The 21,857-nt window shown below is 41.8% G+C and overlaps 1 protein-coding gene across 2 annotated transcripts in view; it reads left to right on the top strand.

The window, feature by feature from the left end:
* phc2b (polyhomeotic homolog 2b (Drosophila)) overlaps nucleotides 1-21,857 on the top strand; it is an 83,217-nt gene that overhangs the window by 47,959 nt on the left and 13,401 nt on the right. For both annotated transcript variants that reach the window (XR_004559415.1, XM_034165757.1), the window contains exons 8-10: nucleotides 2,614-2,918; nucleotides 6,689-6,872; nucleotides 20,867-21,078. Coding sequence is in view for 1 of the 2 variants with exons in the window: in XM_034165757.1 (XP_034021648.1) it covers nucleotides 2,614-2,918; nucleotides 6,689-6,872; nucleotides 20,867-21,078 (701 nt within the window). In the remaining variant the exon portion in view is untranslated. The remainder of the gene's footprint in view (nucleotides 1-2,613; nucleotides 2,919-6,688; nucleotides 6,873-20,866; nucleotides 21,079-21,857) is intronic.

Raw genomic sequence — 21,857 nt, 5'->3', positions numbered from 1 at the left:
ATGATTTTGAGAAAGCTCAGAACTACACAGGAGGACCTGGTCAATGACCTGAAGAGAGCTGAGACCACAGTCACAAAGATTACATTAGTAACACATGATGCTGTCATGGTTTAAAATCCTGCAGGGCAACAAGGTCCCCCTGCTCAAGCCAGCACATGTCCAGTGACCATCTGGATGATTCAGAGGAGGCATGGGAGAACGTCATGTGGTCAGATGAGACCAAAAGAGAGCTTTTTGGAATCAACTCCACTTACCATGTTTAGAGGATGAGAACAACCCCAAGAAAACCATCCCAACCATGAAGCATGGGGATGGAAACATCATACTCTGGGGGTGCTGTTCTGCAAAGGAGACAGGACAACTGCACCGTATTGAAGGGGGGATGGATGGGGTCGTGTATTGCGAGATTTTGGCAAACGACCTCCTTCCCTCAGTAAGAGCATTGAAGATGGGTCATGGCTGGGTCTTCCAGCATGACAGTGACCCCAAACACACAGCCAGGGCAACTAAGGAGGGGCTCCGTAAGAAGCATTTCAAGGTCCTGGAGTGGCCTGGCCAGTCTCCAGACCTGAACTCAATAGAAAATCTTTGGAGGGAGCTGAAACTAAAAACCTGAAAGATCTGGAGAAGATCTGTATGGAGGAGTGGATTAAAACCCCTGTTGCAGTGTGTGAAACAGGAAACGTCTGACCTCTGTAATGGCAAACAAATGTTTCTGTACCAATTGTTAAGGTCTGTTTTTCTAGGGGATCAAATACTTATTTCATGCAATAAAATGCAAATTAATTATTTAAAAATCATACAATGTGATTTTCTGGATTTTATTTATTTTTTTTTTTTTATTCTGCCTCAGTTGAAGTGTACCTACAATTAAAAAATACAAACCTCTCCATTCTTTGTAGGCAGGAAACCTGCAAAATTGACAGTGGATCATATACTTATTTCACGTTTGGAAAATGTCCAATCAGTAGACAGTCTTGTGGATAGTTTAAACTTGGCGCTCAAAACTACAGTTGACATGATTGCACCACCTTTATTAAAACCGCATCCCCAAAATGCAGTCACCTTGCTCAGTCATTCCCTGCGTGACCTCAAACATAAGGCTAGAGGTCTAGAATGGAAATGGTGTAGTTCAAAATTAGAAGTATTCCATCTTGCGTGGCTTGATGCTATCTTAAACTATAAGCATGCATTACTGGCTACAAAGTGGACCTATTACTCTGATTTGATCAACAAAAACAAGCATAACTCAAAGTTCTTCCTCAACACGGTGGCAACACTTATTCATGGACAAGCCCAGCATGCCTTAACCCAGCCACTTGACCCTACTATTGAGGTGGGTGCCATTACTGAGGTATTACTGAGATTTACAGAATTTGAGAGTATCTCTCTAGGCGTGGTGATGAAACTCGTAACATCTACAAAAAGCACAACCTGCTTATTCGATCCTATACCAACAAAACTGTTTAAGGACCCGTGACCCACTGTTGGGCCGACTGTGCTGGAAATTATTAATCTTTCATTAACTTCTGGATCTGTTCCTAAATGTTTAAAATCTGCAGTGATTATACTATTAAGAATATATCTTGACCCTAGTATATTGAAAAACTATAGGCCAATATCAAATCTATCATTTTGCTCTAAAATTCTGGAAAAAGTGGTGTCATGGCAGCTCGTGGACTATCTTACTGAGAATAATCTTTGAGCCACTGCAGTCTGCTCTTAGAAAATATCATTCCACAGAGACAGCTCTCACTAAAGTGGTGAATGATCTTCTACTTGCAGTGGGTTCGGACACCACTATGGTTGTGGTGCTGCTGGATCTCAGTGCTGCATTTGATACTGTGGATCATCATATCCTACTCGACAGGCTTGAGAATCAATTTGGGATTACTGGGAGTGCCCTTGTGTGGTTGACATCATACCTGACCAATTGTTCTCACTGTGTTTTGTAAAATAACACTACCTCTGACCTTAGTGACATGAAATTTGGGGTTCGACAGGGGTCCATCTTAGGCTTTTCTCCCTTTTATATAGCACCCATTGGGCACATATTGCGGCATTTTGGGATTACCTTTCACTGCTATGCTGATGATACTCAGTTATACATGCTGATAACTACTGGTAATCTCATCCACATAAAATTCCTTGAATCAGTGAAAAGCTTGATGTCTAGCAACTTCCTGCTTTTAAACTCTGATAAGACTGAAATAGTGGTTCTGCTATATAAGTGAAATAAATTTAACTGAATTCAGCGCTCTCTCTCTGTGTGTGTGTGTGTGTGTGTGTGTGTGTGTGTGTGTGTGTGTGTGTGTGTGTGTGTGTGTGTGTGTGTGTGTGTGTGTGTGTGTGTGTGTGTGTGTGTGTGTGTGTGTGTGTGTGTGTGTGTGTGTGAGAGAGATACATTTATTTTTCCACCCAGGAACATGTACTTAATTCATGTCGGTGCAGTAGTACAAATGCACACAGAAATGCTACATTACCTGTCAAGGAAATACTGCTTTTCTGGTATAACTGTAAACTTTCTTAAAAATGGCCTTGGATTGATTAACTTCAGTATGCAGCACCTGCACCTTCATGATTCCCTAAAAATGACTGTCACTCTTGTTTCAGCATATACCCAAATTCAGCCACACTCCCTGGTTCAGCAGCAAAAGCAACAGCAACAATTTGTGGTCCATCAAAGTCAAAGTTCCCAAAGGGCACAGAATCAGCCTCTGCAGACGGCTTCCATTCAGCCCTCACCGCACCCTGTCCCCATGCTGCCCAAACCTACTCCTCACCAGCCTTCCACCCCCAGCCAGCAGGCTACCATCTTCCACTCGACCATCAGACCCCACGCGCTCCACTCTTCTCTCAGTCACTCCAAAGCTCAGCCCATCCAGCTCACTGCCATCAACCTGCAAATACAGCCAACAGTGAGTACAGTAGCACACAACATAACCAACAAAAGTGTGTGGACAGCTGCTGAAAATGATGGCGACATGGATGATAAGAGAATATGGTCATGTACGACGCTGGTACATTTGTATCAAACATCACAAGAATGTAGTGGTGCTTCAGTCCATCAAATAGCAGGTCTGAAGTAGAGATGGATCCGATCCAATATCGTATTCGGGTCTGATATTGTCATAATTTGCTTCTCTGATATCTGAAGGACGAGGCCAGTCCACTTACCAATCCAAGCCTTCATCGCATCGTCAAACAAATATATGATGTGTGATGAGCCTACTTTGCTTCTGAATCAACAGGGTGCTGAATGTAAAGATAACACTAAAATTATAGTACAACTAGCAAACTATGATTTCTGTACTTTTATTTATTTATTTATTATTATTTTTTTGAACAGCGGGAAGGTCTTTTTCAGCTGCACTCAGTTCGGTTTTCAATGGTGTTGCGTACAGCATGCTGCGTCTTTAAAGAGCCGTAATTATAGATGTCATTATTATAAACATCGGGCTCATTTAATGAGTTAACAGGTAGTGAAGATTAAGAAAGTTAAAATTTGTTTGTGTGTAAAAGGTGAACAACAGTTATTCAATTTTTTTTTTTTTTTGCACTGATCATAAAGGCCTTTTTACTAATCATTACTCTGTCATTTATGGTAAATTCATATTCACTTTTAGGCCGAAATAATTTTCAAGAAAAATGCTGTAAAACTTTAGATTTCTTCATTTTGGACCGCGTTTCTGGGCTGAAAACAACTTTAATGCCGCGTTCACACCAGACGACACGCGAGTAATAGTGGCGACAGGTTGCCATGTAGTCCCTATGGAAGGATGCCACAAAAGTTCAAGCCACGCAATGGGACGCAAATAAAGTGAAGCGAATGAAGCGATTTTGAGTGATTGCCGCGATATCGTGTCGCCCTCCTCCCCAAGTTGAAAAATCTGAACTTTTTTGTCTTGTCGTGACGTAATAACCAATCAGGAACTGGATATGTAGTGACGTGGAGATGTCTGGAGTTTATACTTGATGTGGACATGTCCTGTCTCTGGCAGCCAGCCTGTGAGCACGACTTATGTCCCTTTTGTCCTTTATTTCACAATTATGACAGAGTTTGAGGGGAGAGTGAGCAGCAGTGGCAGCAGCCGTTTTTTTTTTTTTCTTTTCACATGTGCACGCATGAACGGGACAGTAGGTCCTCAAACTGGGTCCTGGAGAGGCAGAAGTACCGCTGGAAGCGGCCGTCATCCAGATGCAGCTCCTGCAGCAAATATTGAAACTCTCCGAATTGGGAACGTCTGAGGATATTCTGAACCCAGGGACGGCGCCGCTGGCGACATTTGTCAGCTTTCCATAACAAATAGAGGCAAGCAGAATGGAAGCTCTTCCTATTTGGTGATGCATTGGGGTGAATTTTCGCAGCGAAAGCAGAGCGACACACTGAGCAATGGTGCCCCGTCCATCGCCAGGGGAGGGGACACGAATTTGTGGCGTTGTGTGTCATCCGATGTGAACGCGGTTTAAGTTGGTTACTTTGCATGCATTGTCGACAAAAAAAAGCACACAAGACGGCCGCACACACCTGATGATTCCGGCGGGGCTGTGGACGGACGCACAGCACTTCAGCTCGTGAAACTCCAGCAGTGAATCTAAGTTCAGGCGGGGGAGGGGGGCAGAAGGCTTTTTCCTGCATTGACATGCAATCTGGGAAGCTAACTACAGCCTCTTTTAGTTATTTTTGTCATTTTTATTTTAAACACTGGAAAACTTCTGATGTGAATTCAGTCAAATGAGCCAAGCTGAACAGGCCTCAAGCAAGAAGTGATGCTCACTTAGAAGCTTATTAGTAGAAATGGGGAACCTGGTATTAAACGGGCCCTGGCCCAGATTATTATAGACCGGGGTATGATGAGCTCTGCCCCTTAAGCCCCTTTCACACAGTTGCGCTAAAATGCATATGGAGGACGCTAGAAAGTTGCACACATTTGGTGTAGTCCCTGTGTAGGCTGGTGTGTGAAGAGGCATGGTTGCATTCCTACTCTTGCCTACAGTTGTGTATGGTTGCTTAAGGCCCTATCACGCCTTGACAATTTATTAAAAACGCTGGGATAAATTAATGCAGCTGTCACACCTTGACAATTAGCCAGTATGCCGACAGCCCCGTTTCCCCCCCAGTGGTTCAGGTCAGTACTGCACGGTATGGTGCAAGTCAGAAACAAAGTAACTTAACTTTGTTTATTTACTTATTTTTGTCTTGGTGGACCTTTTTTCATTGCATACAGAATGCTGATGAGTCTGGCTGTGGTAAACTCTGCCTTGAATGAATGAAGTGCTGTAATGATTTAAACTTTTAAAGTGCCGGTTGCTTACTGATCAGGTCTATGATGACCTGAATAAAGAAGCACTGTGATGATTTAAACTTTTAAAGCGCCAGTCGACTGCGATCAGGTGTGGTCAGAACTGATCACACTGGCAGCAACGGCGCTGTAAAAGTCATCACAGCGCTTCAGGACCTGATTGATCAGGCAGTCTGATGATCACACCGGCAGTGATGGCGCTTCAGTTTAAAGAGTCACAGCGGTTTATTCAGGTCTGATCACACCTGATCGCGGTCAACTGGTGCTTTAAAAGTTTAAATCATCACAGCGCTTCTGCCTGATCAGGTGTGATCAGAGTGCAACACTGGCATTCTCTGAGAAACGCACCTGGAGCAGAAAAACTGCCGAGGGACTTGTTTTAAAATACTACATTTCCAGCAACAACAAGGAATTAAAAGTATTTTCACACGTTTTCCAAAATCACTCTTTATGTGGATACTCTGTTCCTCAGACTTTGATAGTGCATCGGACTGAAATGAACAGGTAAAGCCCCTTCACTCCGTGTGTGAATGAAACAGTCTGTCCTCATGAAACAGATAGCAAAGTTTGGAGTCCATTCTGTGTTCAGAGTCCATTGCTTCCCTCTCCCCAAAAAAGTAGAAAATATTGTCATTTAAACTCACCAGCATACTTAAATATCCTGTTGAGAGAGCGAGAGAGAGAGCTGTGTCTCTGCTCTTTTTTTTTTTTTTTTTTTTTCTTTTGCAAGACACACAGTTCCACCAGTTCGATCACCTGTTGTAAGCACACAGTGGCAAGTGAGCTGCATGGACCACGCAGCCACACACCCTACACCTGTTCTCCTCCAGCTGATTGTGTACAGTAGCGTACTGTTGCGCCGAGCTGCTTAAAAATTGCGTGCTTTCTGGGTCTAGTGCTCTATGCAGAAAAGATTTAACAGATTTCATTTTTTGCGTCCTCCTCAGTATACTGCTGCCTAGGGAGCAAAAACTCGGCGTAAAGCTGCATAACTGTGTGGATGGTACACCGCAATACACAAATCTACGTTGGAAATTTTATATTGCTGCATAGATGAGAGCTCTCTCTTTCCCGCTTAGCTTGTCTATCTCTTCAGCTTGTGTGTATTCTCTCTCGCCCCCTTTCTGTCTGTCTCTCACTCGCTCGCACAAGAATCAAATACCATTAAAGTACAGGGCTGATAAGCTGTACCACTAATAGTAGTAGTGGTACCATTAAAATCCTAATGATATTCATTCCTGCTTATTACGCTGACATTCCTTGTGTGAAATTCTTCTGAATGGTTTCCAGTTAGGAGTTGTTTGACATTTAAACAAGTTCTTATTAGATCTTTTTTTTTTTCCTTTTTTCCTTCTCTCAAATGACTTTTGTAAAACACTTCTTAGGCTTCTCGAGTGGTTCAGGAGAGTAAAGATAAGCCGACCTCACTCGTGGTCAGAGAGACGTGTCCAACTCCAACTTCACAGCAAGAGCAGCAACAAAAACAGCCAGCACCTTTACCTTCACAACCCACCAAGCCTGTGGAACCGCCCAAGGTCAACCCGCCCACACCAGCTGCTCAGCCGCAAGGTAACACATCAGTTTGTTTTTGATGCTGTGTCAGCACAAGACGACCATTTTCAGTTAAACAGGTTTCCACAAAGTTGCATTCTGAAATACTCAAGAGCTTTCTCTGGAAGAATCAGCCAGCGCATTACTCCTAATGGTTGCATGTGCCTTAAGCATTTTTACAACAAAAGCACAATGAGCCGTTACTGCCCACTCATGGCTCCCCAAGACTTGTGGGAACCAGTGGTTTTAGGTGTCTGTTGACAAGGGTTTATTGATCTAGACTTCGCAGATGATGTTGTGATCTTAAGTGAATCTGTGAATACCCTGATTGTAACTTGTAGAGACACTCACTTTTCTCGGGATGGACATTCACATCTCTGGGTACGCTGCCTCTGAGATCAGGAGATGCTTGGGAAGAGCTTATAGAGTCATGAGGTTTCTGCACAGGGGTGTTTGGTGATACCAATTCCTTTGTGGGAGAATGAAGATCCAAGTCTTTTGGGTCCTGGTGCTTCCTGGCTTGCTGTATGGTTGGTTGGGGAGGTGATGGTCTAGTGGTTAAGCAGTGAGCTTGAGACCAGAGGATCCTCGGTTCAAACCCCATCTGGCTGGAACATCACTAAGGGCCCTTGGGCTAGATCCTTAATCTCCAAGTTGCTCCCGGTGTGTAGTGAGCACCTTGCATGGCAGTACCCTGACATTGGTTTGTGAGTGTGTGAATGGGTGAGGCATTACTGTAAAGTGCTTTGAGTTTCTTATCAGGTTCTTATTGTAGCATTTTCAACACTGTGGGTCAGCAATCTAAGTCCATCTGATGTTTTCTGTTCAGTATAAAAGTCACCCCCAGGGAAATGTTTAAAAAGTAGGGATGGTTATCGAAAACCAGATCTTGTTAAGAATCAATAAGAAATGATTAGATCCACTGACATCAATAGCAGGTAGCGAAACCAAATTCAGCTCAAAATTCAGCACAAATGCTTCTTAGACATTACTCTTTTAGGAAAAAAAAAATGGCCACTTGAATTATCAATAGGCAGCCAGGTAGTGGTCGGTTAAGAATTATACAGGGGTCAAAATATAAAAATGCTCCAATCATATTGAAAACTATACCATATTACTTAAAAATGTGGTGCAGGTTATTGGTTGAGCTAATAGGATTAATAAATGGAATAGTTTTGACTGTTGAATGTTTGTTTGGTTTGTAAAATAAAGGTCAAACAATGTCTACGTCCATTAGAATCAGTGACATGTGACATATTATCTTCAGGGCTGTGAGAACTCCGCGGATCCATCCCATGATTTCATCATGGGGGGGTGTTAGTGTTTTACTCTGTGTTTGTGATCGCCACTGAGTTTTTAAAATGTCTATCACAAAATGTTCTTATTTTATGACATTGTGCAAGTTTTATAAGACCGTGGCAGTCTGCGAACACTGATTGTGTGTTAGAGATACAAATCAGTGTCCTCGGATCTGCAGCGTTTCGAGGAGAAAAAAAGCCTGGCTGTTACGTCAGTTGTCGTAAAGCGGGACTGGGTGGTTGCTGCAGCAACGCTGTGTGTGTCCTGCGCGCCGCTTAAGCTCAACGTAGCATGTGGACATCGCATACCTTTAGAGCTCTAAAGTTTTTTTTAAAAGAAGACTTGTGCAGCATTTCTGTGTCACGGACCGATGTCGGACAGACAGAAGACGAGAAAGACTGTTTGAAAAAGTCTGATAAGGACAGGAATCTGTGGAATTGTCGCTGGCTTCATCAACACTCTTGAAAGATTAAAGAAATGGGAAAAGTGAACTGTGCTCTCTCAGGAAAACGGTAAGAATTTTTCTCTCTTTGGAAAATAAACATTGTGCTGTTCAAACAGGATTTTAGACAAGAGTATGTGACTTTTTTCATTAATCTAGACTTTTTCATTGGGGGAAAAAAGACTGTGGCTTTGAATGGACTTACATGAATTTACACGAGGATGTAAATGAGTTTTTATTAATGTAGACTTTTTTCATGGGAAAAAGACACTGGATTTACAGGAATTTACACAAGAATATGTGGCTTTTTTACTATAAGGTATGTTATTGATATTTTACCACAATTTTCAAAATATTCTCCAAGCTGTGGTTTTTGAAATGCTGTAACAGTCTTTTCAGTCTTCATGAATTTCATGTAGTTTAATTGTTCTGAGTTAATGCATAAGTTGGTTAAAAGGAAAATCATTCCAGGTCCTACTTCCACGTCATATTCTGTTATTTCAACATGATCATTGACAGTTCAAATGAAAGGTTGAATACAGGGTCATTTAAATGTTTTGAGCTTGTTCCAGGAGATGGTGATATCATTAGATAAAAAAACTTAATTTGGTTTCTGGGATCCCACGGGGCCCGAGACCCCGGCTCCTGGGGGCCTATGCCCCCCGGGGCCTATGCCCCCCAGACCCCCTGCAAATTTTCCTCGGATTTCAGTTTTCATTTCACAGCCCTGTATCTTGCATGGCTAAGCATGACACATGGTGCAAACTTTTCCTTTTTAAAATCCTATTAACTCAACCAATAATTTGCATCACTTTTTACCAAAATTAGAACAACTTTAACTTTTGACCCCTGTACAAACTGAAATTAACTTTTGTCATCATTCTTGCTCTCAATAACTCCACAACATTCAGTCACAGATAGTCCAAACTATACCTTTTTGGAATCTCTGTGATCAGACAAATCATGTGGTATAATTTTCAATATGATCTTACCATCTTTTAATTTTGACACCCATGTAATTCTTCAATTGACCCCTATCCGGCTACCTATTGAAAATTCAAGTGCACATCGTGTTTTTTTCGAAAGAGTAATGTCTAAGGCAGTGGTTTTCAAACTGCGAGGCACCAGAGTTCTTTGGGGGCACAAGGGATGGGTATTGAGAATCGTTAAGAAATTATTTGATCCACAGACATCAATAGACTTATTGCTTAACGATTCCCTTATTGGTCCTTCAGAACAGCCATTGTTTTTGAGGGTGTTTTATCTGGAAAATGTTAATTTCTTTACATTGATTGCAGCGGGTCTGTAATCAACCGCTTCTGCAGCGGCTGTTCTTGAAGAAACGAAGCAGTGCTCCAACCCACTGCTTCATTGGTTCATTGCTTTGCTGCTTTTCAGAAGTGGCAAGTCTGCTTCTTAACCCCTCTCAAAGCCATTTAAAAATGCCAATTGTGAGTCACTTTTGTGCTGATTAAAGTCACTAACTGGGACTCTTGCCTTGTTGCGGTCAAGAAACGAGAATCGTCCTCTGTTCCATTCACACAGCTCCAAATGCTGTGCCGCTTTCTGCCGAGTCAAGTTAGAGTCCAGTCAGAATTAATAACTTCAAAGCGAATCACAATTTTAAATCAAATGACACTTCTTTCCAAACGTTGTAATACAGACAACAAACTACAACAAAGTTTTTTTTTTCCCCTCCCAAAATGAGATGTCCTGCGTTCTTTATGAATTACATTGATGTTGACGTGCAGTGCAGCCGGTTGAGCTCAGCTCAGAGATATGGAGTGACATTCATGTCTTTAATGTCTGAAAGGAAATGCTTATGAGAAACACTACAGCTTTTGTTTATTTTTATTGATGTCCAGAGATCAAGGATCCAGTGACCAGTTTCATATTTATTTACTTTAAGACTTGATAAAATGTTATTGACATAGAAAACCTGTAAAGCCTACTTTTAGTACACAGAAAACTCACAGGAGGTATTAAGGGAATCGATAAGGAATCGGATCTCTGCTCCCCTCCACAGCATGTCTTTTTCCTGGTTCTCTCCCTCAGCCCCAACCAGTCCCAGCAGAAGACTGCCCCTCCCTGAGCCTGGTTCTGCTGGAGGTTTCTTCCTGTTAAAAGGGAGTTTTTCCTTCCCACTGTAGCCAAGTGCTTGCTCACAGGGGGTCGTTTTGACCGTTGGGGTTTTACATAATTATTTTATGGCCTTGCCTTACAATATAAAGCGCCTTGGGGCAACTGTTTGTTGTGATTTGGCGCTATATAAAAAAAATTGATTGATTGATTGATTGATAAGCAGAATCGATAATGTAATCAATAATGATAGTCTTATCATTACCTGTCCCTGTAAAGATTATTTAATATTAGTTATGTTAAAATGAGTTAGTTATGCCAAAGACATTTAAAAACACAATTTAAAAAACAATGTTTAAAATATGACAAAAGGTAAAAATAGAAACATCTTTAAAAACATGTTTAAACTGTTTACAAAGGCTGTAACATATGTAAATGCATAGACAGTTCCTTAAAAACACACAAAAACTTTTAAAATGTGTTTTAAGATGTGTAAAAGAATAAAAGAACCACACGAAGATGTTGAAAGTGGGTGGGGGGGGTGGGGGGGGGGGGGCTCACTCTCCCACACTTTGAAAACCCCTGATCTAAGGTGTATGTGCCAATTTTGGTGCTTGTTTCTAGAAATTGATTATCTGCTCCTCTTCAAGGGGATGCCCATGTTTTACCTGGCTGCAACAGGTGGACGGATACTTTGAGATGTGGTGATTAATCACTCGTCTGCCTGGTGGTTGTCATCCGTACCCCACAGCAGTTCTGTACTATGGTGGCACCTGACTGACACTGCTCACACACATTACTGTGCGATAAATCTATTTTTAGAAATGAATTTGGATGAATATTTGAAACACATCTGTGTTGTCATAACACTCTGAGGCTAAATGACTTTCATTGTTATCCATAGTGAGGTTTAACATACAACTTCATGTGTACCAAGGGTTTTTTATTATTATTTTTTTGTTGGTTAGTAGTATTTCTCTGCAAGTTGTAAGCACTTTTTTGTTATGAAATGTGGTCAAAATATTAGTTTTTACAGGAAGAACAAGTTTCCTTTTGGTTATGATCCTGACTAAGGATGGGTGTTGGTAAGATTTTATCTATCAATGCCATTATCGATTCTGCTTATCGATCCGATTCCCTTATCGATACCTCTTGTGAATTGTCTGTGTACTAAAAGTAGGCTTTAGAGGTTTTCTGTGTCAGCAGCATTTTAAATTGATAACTGGATCCTTGATCTCTGGACATAAATTAAAAATAAATAAAATATGTAGTTTTTCTCAAACATTTTGGCATGAATGTCTCTCCGTACCTCTGAGCTGAGCTCAGCCGGCTGCTGCACGTCAGCGCAGGACATGTTTTGGGAGGAAAAAACATTTTGATTGATTGCAGCTTGTTTGTATTACAACATTTGGAAAGAGGTGTAATTTAATTTAAACGGCGTTTCGCTTCGTATCGTTCTAATTTGACTCGGCAGAGTCGCACAGCGTTTGGAGCTGTGTGAACAGAACGGAGGACGATTCTCGTTTCTTTCTTGCAACAAGACAGGAGTCCCAGTTAGTAACTTTAATCTGCACAAAAGTGACTCACGATTGACATATTCAGGGATGAAAGTGGTGAAAAACAAAAAAGCTATAACCCAAAATTACCCCCAACACCACCCTCACGAAAATGTTTGAATTCTGGAAGCTCTGAAATGCAATCTGGGACTACTCCAGACAATAAACTGCAGTGAGTGCAGCATCCATTTAGTGAGAAAAAACCCAACTTATTCAAATTCATTCCAGTAGTATTCTGCTCTTACTGGGATGCAGCAGTTTTCTAGTTTGGCAGATAGTTCTGGAAAATATGGTTTGACCGAAACAAATAAGACAGGGATGAAATGTTCACAGGAAACATTTCTCTCTCTCTCTCTCTCTCTCTCTCTCTCTCTCTCTCTCTCATTGATTTATTTATTTTTGTTAGTTGGTTTTATCTTTTCTGTTGTTTTGTTTCATCAGGTTCTTTTTGTCTGTTTCTCTAAAATTGTATTGTAGCATTATTAGTTATTATTACAATTGTTGTTGCTATTATAATATATGAATTAAATAAAAAAAAAAGTACAATTTGACTCTTTTACGACAATGAATGCTGAGCCATTAATTATTATAGAGAAAACAATTGCACACAGACATTCTGAGATGCAGCCAGCTTACTGCTAACTTTAACATTGAAAACGCCATAGACATGCTAACACGTTAGCATCGGTCCCGTTTTTAAGTTATAAAATACATTTATCAACTGTTTCAGAAGAACATAACAGGTCAGTTTAACATAAAAAAAGGTAAATGAATGAAAATCTGCCGAGGGGGTGGACCACTCCTCACTCAAAGCCTGCTCACAGGCGAATGACGCAACCGACAGGTGTGGAAAAACTCACGCATGCACACGAGGGTTCAAGCTTATCTGACACAATCACACGTGATTCAAATCCATATGGTTTTTGAAAAAAATAATAAGGTCAGATACTTTTCTAATAGACCTCATATTACTCAGACATACGCTCTTTAGAGTTTTAGCGGGGAAAAATTAAGATAAAGTGAAATAAAATGAATCAATGAAGCAGAAAATTGAATCACTGCTTCGATCTGCAAATCTGCTTCGATTGGTTCAAAGCAAAGCTGCGCTGCAGAAACGGTTGATTACAGACCCGCTGCAGGTTCTGTAATCATTGTAGAGAAATGATCGTTTTCCTGACAAACACCCCCAAAAACGGCCACTCTGAAGGACCGATAAGGGAATCGTTAAGCAAAAAGGTTATTGATGTTGTTGGATTGAATCATTTCTTAAGGATAACCGAAAGGAACCGGTTCCCGATACCCAGCCCTAATCCTGACGTGCAGCTTTTGATGGATTTTGTACTTCAAAATCAAATGTACGTGTCGTAATTTTAAAAACTTGAAGGCTTGCATTTTGAGCCAGTGACCACAAAGGAAACTTGGTTTGCAGGTGGCTGGAGATGGACGTCTAAATTAGAATCAGACAGTATGTGGGGTCACTGTGTAAAGCTGTTCAGACATATAGGCTGTTGTGAGTGTTAATGAGTTCTCATTTAATTATAGCCACAGACCATTACGATGTAAAATGAAAATCGTTATGGTCGTTATGGATAAAAAGGTTAAAGCAGGGCCTGGTGGTAATTTTTGTCCTCCAACATGCTGTAAGATTTTACAGAAGTTATAATGTTAATGCGTTTCTCTTGAGACAGAGCTGTTTTTCCAGCATTTCCTCAGCTACAACTTCATAGATTTCAGAGGGGTTCACCACATTTGTAGGAGGGACACATCCCTTGAAGGTCTCTAGGTTAAGCTCGATGATGAGGGACTTTGACCAAATACAGTGGTCTCTCGCTATATCGCGGTTCACCTTTCACGGCCTCAGTTTCGCAGATTTTTTTTTTGTGTGTGTGTGTGTGCAATTTTGCATGCTTTTTTTTTTTTTTTTTACAGCGCACTGTGTTCTGCGTCCTCATCAGGCAGGCCGGTCGGCATCACCGCGATTGCTCTCACTGCCTCCGATGCGCTTACTGAGTCTGCGGGCTCGGTAATCACTGCAGCGGGCCACTCACACCTCTCCACTGTCTGCTGTGCGGAGTTGCGGCCAAAACCTGGCAACAGGTCCAGAGACTACGCTCGCTGTTTTGATGCAGAGCGCTCCAGCAGACCGCAAGGATAGAATTCTTGCGTAAAAATCTGCAGCGCTGCATGGTCTCGGTAACCGCAGCCGCTGAGCTCCGTGGCCACTGAGAGAGGTTTGCATCTTTTTAATGACTTGGATTCTTTGCGGGTCCCGCATCGGTCCCGCAACGGTAACAGTGGAGGCAGTGAGCGAAGAAAGAGCACGCGCATTGTGTTCTGCGTGTGTCTATTTATAAGAATCTTCTCGCCCAGAAGAAAAAAGAGTGCCAACAACTACCCATAACTGTGTTCTTCACTCGGAAAAAGACACCTGCACCGAGGTGTCACTCAGTGGAAAAACACGCTGCGGAGCGACGCCAGGACGAAGAGGCACGATCAGAGGAACTGTGAAATACTTATAATAATAATTTCTTATGTGTCCAACCTTGTAGGTTGATCGTTAAAATTAAATTCATTAGTTCTAAAAGCCATCATAATTATTTATAGGAAAACATTGTTTTTATTTCTCAAACAAATGTTTGGGCCTGAAAACAGGTTTTCATCTTTGGTTTCATTTTATAATACTGGACTTATTTTTTCTACTAAGGTTTGAACTTTGAGAGTGTTTACACAGGAGAGAAAAGTGAGAAAATGTTAATACCTGTTTGAGAAAAGTGTATAAAGTGTGTAGTGAGGGGCTTTACAGCCTTAAAACATCTATAACAGGGGTGGCCAAGTTCGGTCCTCAAGAGCCACATTCCTGACACTCTTAGTTGTCTCCCTGCTCCAACACACCTGAATCCAATGAAAGACTCGTTAGCAGACTTTTAAAGAGCCTTTCACTGGATTCAGGTGTGTTGGAGCAGGGAGACAACTAAGAGTATCAGGAATGTGGCTCTCGAGGACCGAACTTGGCCACCCCTGATCTATAATAATTGTAAAAAATAACGCTGACTACTTTGCGGATTTCGCCTATCACGGGTTATTTTTAAACGTAACTCCCGCGATAAACGAGGGACCACTGTATTGAAGGTCACAGAACCAAAATTACTGTGTGTGAGAGAGAGATGAAGACTATACTGTCAATAACCTTTCAAAGATTTCAGGCAGGTTTATGAAATTTTCAGCAAATGTGTCCCTGCTTTTGAATCTCACGGAGCTAAAATCATCAAATCAGCATAGCCTGCCTGTCCCCTATTCAGGAGTAGCACTAATAGAAGCATGTACAGTACAGTGGGTCTTGAGTTGAGGGGGATGTTTATACATCGTCATTAATTATGACATGGCTGCATGAAAATATTTCCCACTCACATAGATGTCGGATTACACACCTTTTGTTTAATGCAGACATTTATTTTCCATGATAAATTAAAATAAGCCAGAAGTATCATTGATTACCTTCAAATACATATTTCATGAAAATCCAGGGACCTTCTTCATAGTAACGTGCTGCCTCTGCTCACCTTTTGTTCAACCACTGGGGAGCCAGAAAGCACAGCATAGAAGAAGCCGGCTGTTTTAGCCTGTTAGCATAGTAGAGAAGCTTGAATCTTCGACTGGACTGGGTTGCTTGATCTGAGGACTTTCCGCTTCAAATCTCAGAAGCTTCCTCAGCTAAAATTCTTGCTCTGGTAGTCTGACTTCTGTCTTGACTCTTGTAGAGAAGAATAAACAGAAGCCACAAAAGCTGGAGTTTTAAACCTAACCAGATCCCTCCTACCGAGAGGTAGACTGATATAGGCTAGTGACTAAACAATAGCTCCAATTAGCACCTATTGTGCTCTAGTTAGCACCCTCCTAATGACAGGGCAGCTGTCCCTCCTAATGATGGGACAGACGCCTTTCCTGATGGCTCCCTTGACGACTCTACTCATGACGTGAATGACTCATTACCGTGAACAAAAGACTGAAAATGCTTTGACCTGAGTACCACATTGTAAACAGGGGACAAAGCGTGTCTCAGACCCCCTCCCCAGTTAAGGCTGGGTTTCAACTGTTTCACATAGAATGCCTCCTTGACCCCTCTCTCAAACTATTTCTTCTCTCTGGCTACAATTTTAACTTCCTTGTCCTCAGATGTGTGGTTAGTGTCTTTAAGGTGGAGATGAACTGCAGACTGAGGTCCACTGGCGCCCTCTCTGCGGTGCTGGTATAGCCTTTTATGTAAAGGTTGCTTAGTCTCACCTATGTAGTGTTCGTTACAGTTTTCCTGACATCTGATAGAATACACTACATTGCACTGTTTGTAACTAGGGATCCTGTCTTTAGGGTGAACTAATTTCTGTCTCAAGGTGTTAACCGGTTTAAAGTAAACTGGGATTTTGTGCTGTCTGAAGATCCTCTGTAGTTTTTCACCTACTCCTGCTAAATAAGGGAGAGACACTCCTCTTCTTCTTGTCTCCGTCTCCTGTCTATCTGGTCTCTTTGTTCTCTGGGACTTCTGCACTTTGTCCAGGGACCATCGTGGGTACCCACATACTGTGAGGGCTTTCCAGACACGTTGTTGTTCTTTAGCCCTTCCCTCTGCAGTTGTGGGCACCTGTAGGGCTCGTGTTGAAGAGTCCCGATCAACTCAAGCTTGTGTTCAAGGGGGTGGTTTGAGCCAAAGAGCAGATATTGGTCAGTGTGAGTGGCTTTTCTGTAAACCCCTGTCCGGAACTGCCTGTTCTCTCCAATCGTAACATCACAGTCCAAGAAGGCTAAATGGTTGTTTCTGGCATCCTCACGTGTGAACTTGATATTGGAGTCCACCGAGTTGATGTGTTCTGTAAAGTCCTCGACCTCCTGTTGCTTGATTTTAACCCATGTGTCATCGACATATCTGAACCAGTGACTGGGAGAGATGCTCATGAAAGACGTCAAGGCTGTCTTCTCCACTTGCTCCATGTACAGATTGGCCACAATGGGGGATACCGGAGACCCCATCGCACAACCATGGATCTGCCTGTAGTAATTCCCCCTAAACAGGAAATACGTGGTGTTGAGACACATCTCCAAGAGTTGGCAGATGTGGTCTGGTGTGAGTTTGGTCCTTTCAAGTAGAGACACATCCTCCAGCAGTCTCTGCCTCACCGCTGAGACGGCCTCAGCAGTGGGGATGCAGGTGAACAATGATGTCACATCAAATGACACCATAGTTTCATCTGCCTCCAGCTGCAGGTCCTTGATCTTGTTCACAAAATCTTGTGTGTTGTCCACATGGTGGTCTGAGTTACGCACTAGAGGAGCCAAAATCCACTTGAGGTGCTTGGCCAAATTGTACGTGATGGAATCTGTGCTACATGCAATAGGCCTGAGTGACACATCCTGTTTGTGGATTTTGGGCAGTCCATAGATGCATGGAGTGGCGTCCCCAGGGTACAGTCTGTAGTATGCCTGCCTGTTGAGGAGCTACCTCCAAAACCTGGAGAAAGAGGGACTCATCGACGTGTCACTCAGGCTTATTGCATGTACTCAAGCTGGAGTACCGGTCAGTCATCACAGACTTTGTGGACTGGTGTGAGCGCAACCACTTGTCTCAACACCAGTAAGACGAAGGAGATGATCGACTTCAGGAGGAAACCACCACTGAGGCGCCACTGAAATACTGAGGCACCCTCAGTGCAAGAAGGAACGATACTGCAGGTCGTTCCTCCCTGCTGCTGTCAGACTGTACAATAACACTGTGAAATCACCACATGCAGTATTATGTCCACAAATCATGTGCAATAACAACTCGTTTACAAATCCCAGCACTGTCACCTTATCACATCTAAACTCCATTTCACATATTGTAAACAAGATGCTCCTATCTTTTTTCAATTCCAATCATGTTTATATGTGTGTATGTGTGTGTGTATATGTTCTATTTCTACCTCGTTTTCCTATTTTATTGTATTAAAAGTATTATTGTTATTGCTTATCCTTGCACACGCTGTTTGATGCACATTTTCCTCCACTCGCGCCCATCTTGTGTGTTTTTTAAGAGCTGATGTAAAAAGTGAATTTCTCCACTATGAGATCAATAAAGTCTTATCTTACAAAACGCATACAAAATAATGTATATACATAAAACAACCAAAGAGAGAAAGAGGAACAAAAATTACAATATAAGTAATGTGCTCGGGAGTGGTGGAAGCCAAAAAGGCTTGTAGAGAATCCACTCCTGAACAAAACAAACATAACAGAATACAACAGAATTACACTATAATTACACTACAAGATTATAACAAATCATTGTAAATACTCCTGCAGCATCTTCGCTTTTAGTCCACTTTTATACGTATATAAGGTGATAGATGGATTCACAAGATGTACATTATCATTCCAAGATTTAACACCATGATATCTGATGTGATGCTGATAATGAGTCGCTCTATGCAAAGGTAAATGCAAATGTGCAGCCTGCCTGGTCGGATAATTATGAATTTGATGGTTATGCATAAAATAATATTTAATGAAGGGTAGGCCACTTAATATCATAGAGAGCTCTGAAAACAAATGTACAGGTCAAGAAAATATTTATATGGAAAATAAGAGCTGCAATTTAAAAAAAAAAAAAAACAGAGGTGCACTTGGAGCACAAGGTTTCGAATGAATAGCTATTCGAGCAATTTTTTTTCTGTAGAAGAAATATTTTGTTTATATAAGTTGCAAAGCTTATATAAAGTTGCTGCACCCTTCATCCACGATAACAGCTGTTGGGTTACAAACTAACATGTCAGCACCTGATCATCACTGGGGACTTCTTATTTCACCAGACCCTATTAGCCATCTCCTGTTCAGGGTTCCTGTTGGGCTTTCATGGTTACCGTAGTGGCCATGGGCCAGCCAAGGTCCTCACTGTATTTCACCCCATCAGGCAATCCCCTACTTGATCCGTTGCCCAGGTGTTATGACTCGCATGACGGGTTGGATTTTGACACCCACTGCTTTACCATTAATAAAATGAGCTGTAATTTAGTGATCTACCACAGAATTGAAGGTGCTTTATAATAACTAGATTGCAACAAGCTATAAACAACAAAGCAGACTGGACTCGTGGAAGAACAAACAAGAATTCCACATTCAGCTGCACATCATGTTGGTCAGTTGGGGCAAAAATATTAGACTTCAATGCTTTTTTTATTTCCCCAAATCCATCTTGGACCAGTTAATAGATGATTGGTGTGAACTGAACTTAGTGACACTGAAAACACTTCACTGTTCCAGTTGCATGCTTTTTAAACGGTTGCCTATTGTATGTGTGCACATTGTTTGTGTTGGTCTGAAACGTTTTCCTTCTCTGACCAAAAACAGATTCTGACCGTTTAGAACAGCCCCCTCTATGGATCAAAATGTGCTCAGTTGGAGAACCAACTCCCGTGTCAAGCCGTCCCAGAGTAGTGTAAATGTAGATTAATGGGGACGTATTAAATTTGGTGCGAACGCAGAACACTAATTTTAGCAGGGAATTTGTTTAATCCAGGTTTGGCGTTGAAACGACGTGCAGCAGCAGAGAGATGCTAACGGTAGCTAGCCGTGGGAGGAAGCGGAGGCGGCTCCTCCCTGGAGGAGTTTTTAGTTTGAGCCCGTGAAGCGGCGTAAAGCCGCTCAAACAGCAGGAGCTCCTCGGTGTCTGTGGACCATGATACGTGCGTGTGAAACGAGCTGAAGGTAAGAAAGTGTCGTTAGCCTCGACGTACCGGTGCTAGCAGCAGCGCTAACTGTGCTGCTGTTATTTAGCGGCAGGCTGGCGCTAATGTTTGTAGCTAACTGATTTTGCTATTTCTGACTAATTTGTTCGATTTGTTCTATTTTGTTTGTAATCTGTTGCGTTTGTAGTTCATCTCGCTGATTCATGAGGATCGCATTGGAAATAAGTTTCCTCTATTACGATTTAATGTTGGTGATTATGCCTAAATAAATCGAACTATTCTTTTCATTATTTGTCGATTGTTTGACAGTTTTTTTTTTTTTTTATCGATGTGACTTTTTAAACGTCTCGTTTTTGTTCAGTCGCTAAACTAACATTTGTTTTGTTTTTTACATTACCAACAACTTAAATGCATTTTGTTTCATATTAACTAATAAAATGCTGCCACTGCCACTAGTTTGGTACTTGAAGTATGTCACTGATTAGAAATTCCAGATGAGTTTTTGGTTGTGGTAAAGTACGTACTTTGAGTCAGATTTTTTTTTCCAGTGATCACGTTAATAATATAAAATGGCTTAACACTTTAAATCAGTTTGGTTCAAAATCTGTTTATATCTAATTTAGCCTATTTAAAGTTGGTTTTGAAGTATTTTTTTCTGCTGGTGGAGAGGCTCCTTACTTAAATGACTAATAGTTTTCAAACAGTTTCACATATTGTTCGTCTTTGAGCTACGACAGATCACCTGTTTACATCAGTTTGTCAAACATAAATCAGAAAATGTACAAGCTACAAAAAACTATAATCAGATTATCACCTTATCAAGAATGCTGTTGTAAATCTGCATTGACTGTTTAATGTTAAGATGTTAGGTGTTGAGCACCTGTGCATTCTAAGTAGGCGGCGCTGTGGTCACTTCTTTATCAGGAGGGAGCTCAACCAAGCTGCTGAGTTCTGCACCTGCAACCCCACCCCCTGCCATGACCTCTGGAAACGAGAGCGAGGCGCCCATCGTGACGGGCAGCACGCCTCAGAACGGCGAGAGCAAGCCACCGCAGGCCATTGTCAAGCCTCAGGTCCTCACGCACGTCATCGAGGGCTTTGTCATCCAGGAAGGAGCCGAGCCGTTCCCTGTTTGTGTAAGTGCTCCCGATCAGCTTTCCCAGCGGATACACAGTAAACAACCCAGAGCTGACATGGTCTCCAGTGTGCACACCCGCAGGGAGCTGTCAGAAGGCAAACACAAACTGCAGTCCTGCTACTACATGTAGTGACAGCTCACAGCTTCTGGCACTCTGTTTGATTCAGTCATTAATTACAGTGAGGTGGGAGTGTAGCTGTGAACAGAATACAGATGGATTCAGTCATTAATTACAGTGAGGTGGGAGTGTAGCTGTGAACAGAATACAGATGGATCAGTGTGTAATGAGCTGCTCATTGTGCTGTCAGGTACAGTGCACTAAAATCCTCTCATATGCTGTGTCGCCTTAGTTATGAATATTGCAGGTGTATACCATGTATATGTCAGTGTGTCTGCAGTTAACATTTGTAAACCCCTGTCTGCACTGATCAGGAAACACAAACGTGTTTCATTTATAGATTTTGCTGTCACTGCCGCCTTCTGGATATCTCCTGTAAATGCTCTGGGACTTTGTCTGCATTAGGCTGAGAGCAGTGTGCTGTTTTGTCTGTCCAGCTGTTCAAAACCCAAACAGTCATTTTAAAATCATATTAAGCAAAGAAAAGCACAACATTCTCACTGTTAAATACAAAAAAGAAATTCTTGAAATTTTAGAGGTACAGTTCTTGAATTTTCCAAAATTGTTTGTAGATTGTCTGTTATTAAATTGTTTTAACTGTTATTAATACCACACGCAAGAAGATTGCATCAGTGTGAATTAAACAATTGATAGTGCTA

Source organism: Thalassophryne amazonica, chromosome 3, assembly GCF_902500255.1.
Source record: "Thalassophryne amazonica chromosome 3, fThaAma1.1, whole genome shotgun sequence".
Taxonomy (NCBI): domain Eukaryota; kingdom Metazoa; phylum Chordata; class Actinopteri; order Batrachoidiformes; family Batrachoididae; genus Thalassophryne; species Thalassophryne amazonica.
This window is presented reverse-complemented; position numbering and strand designations above follow the sequence as displayed.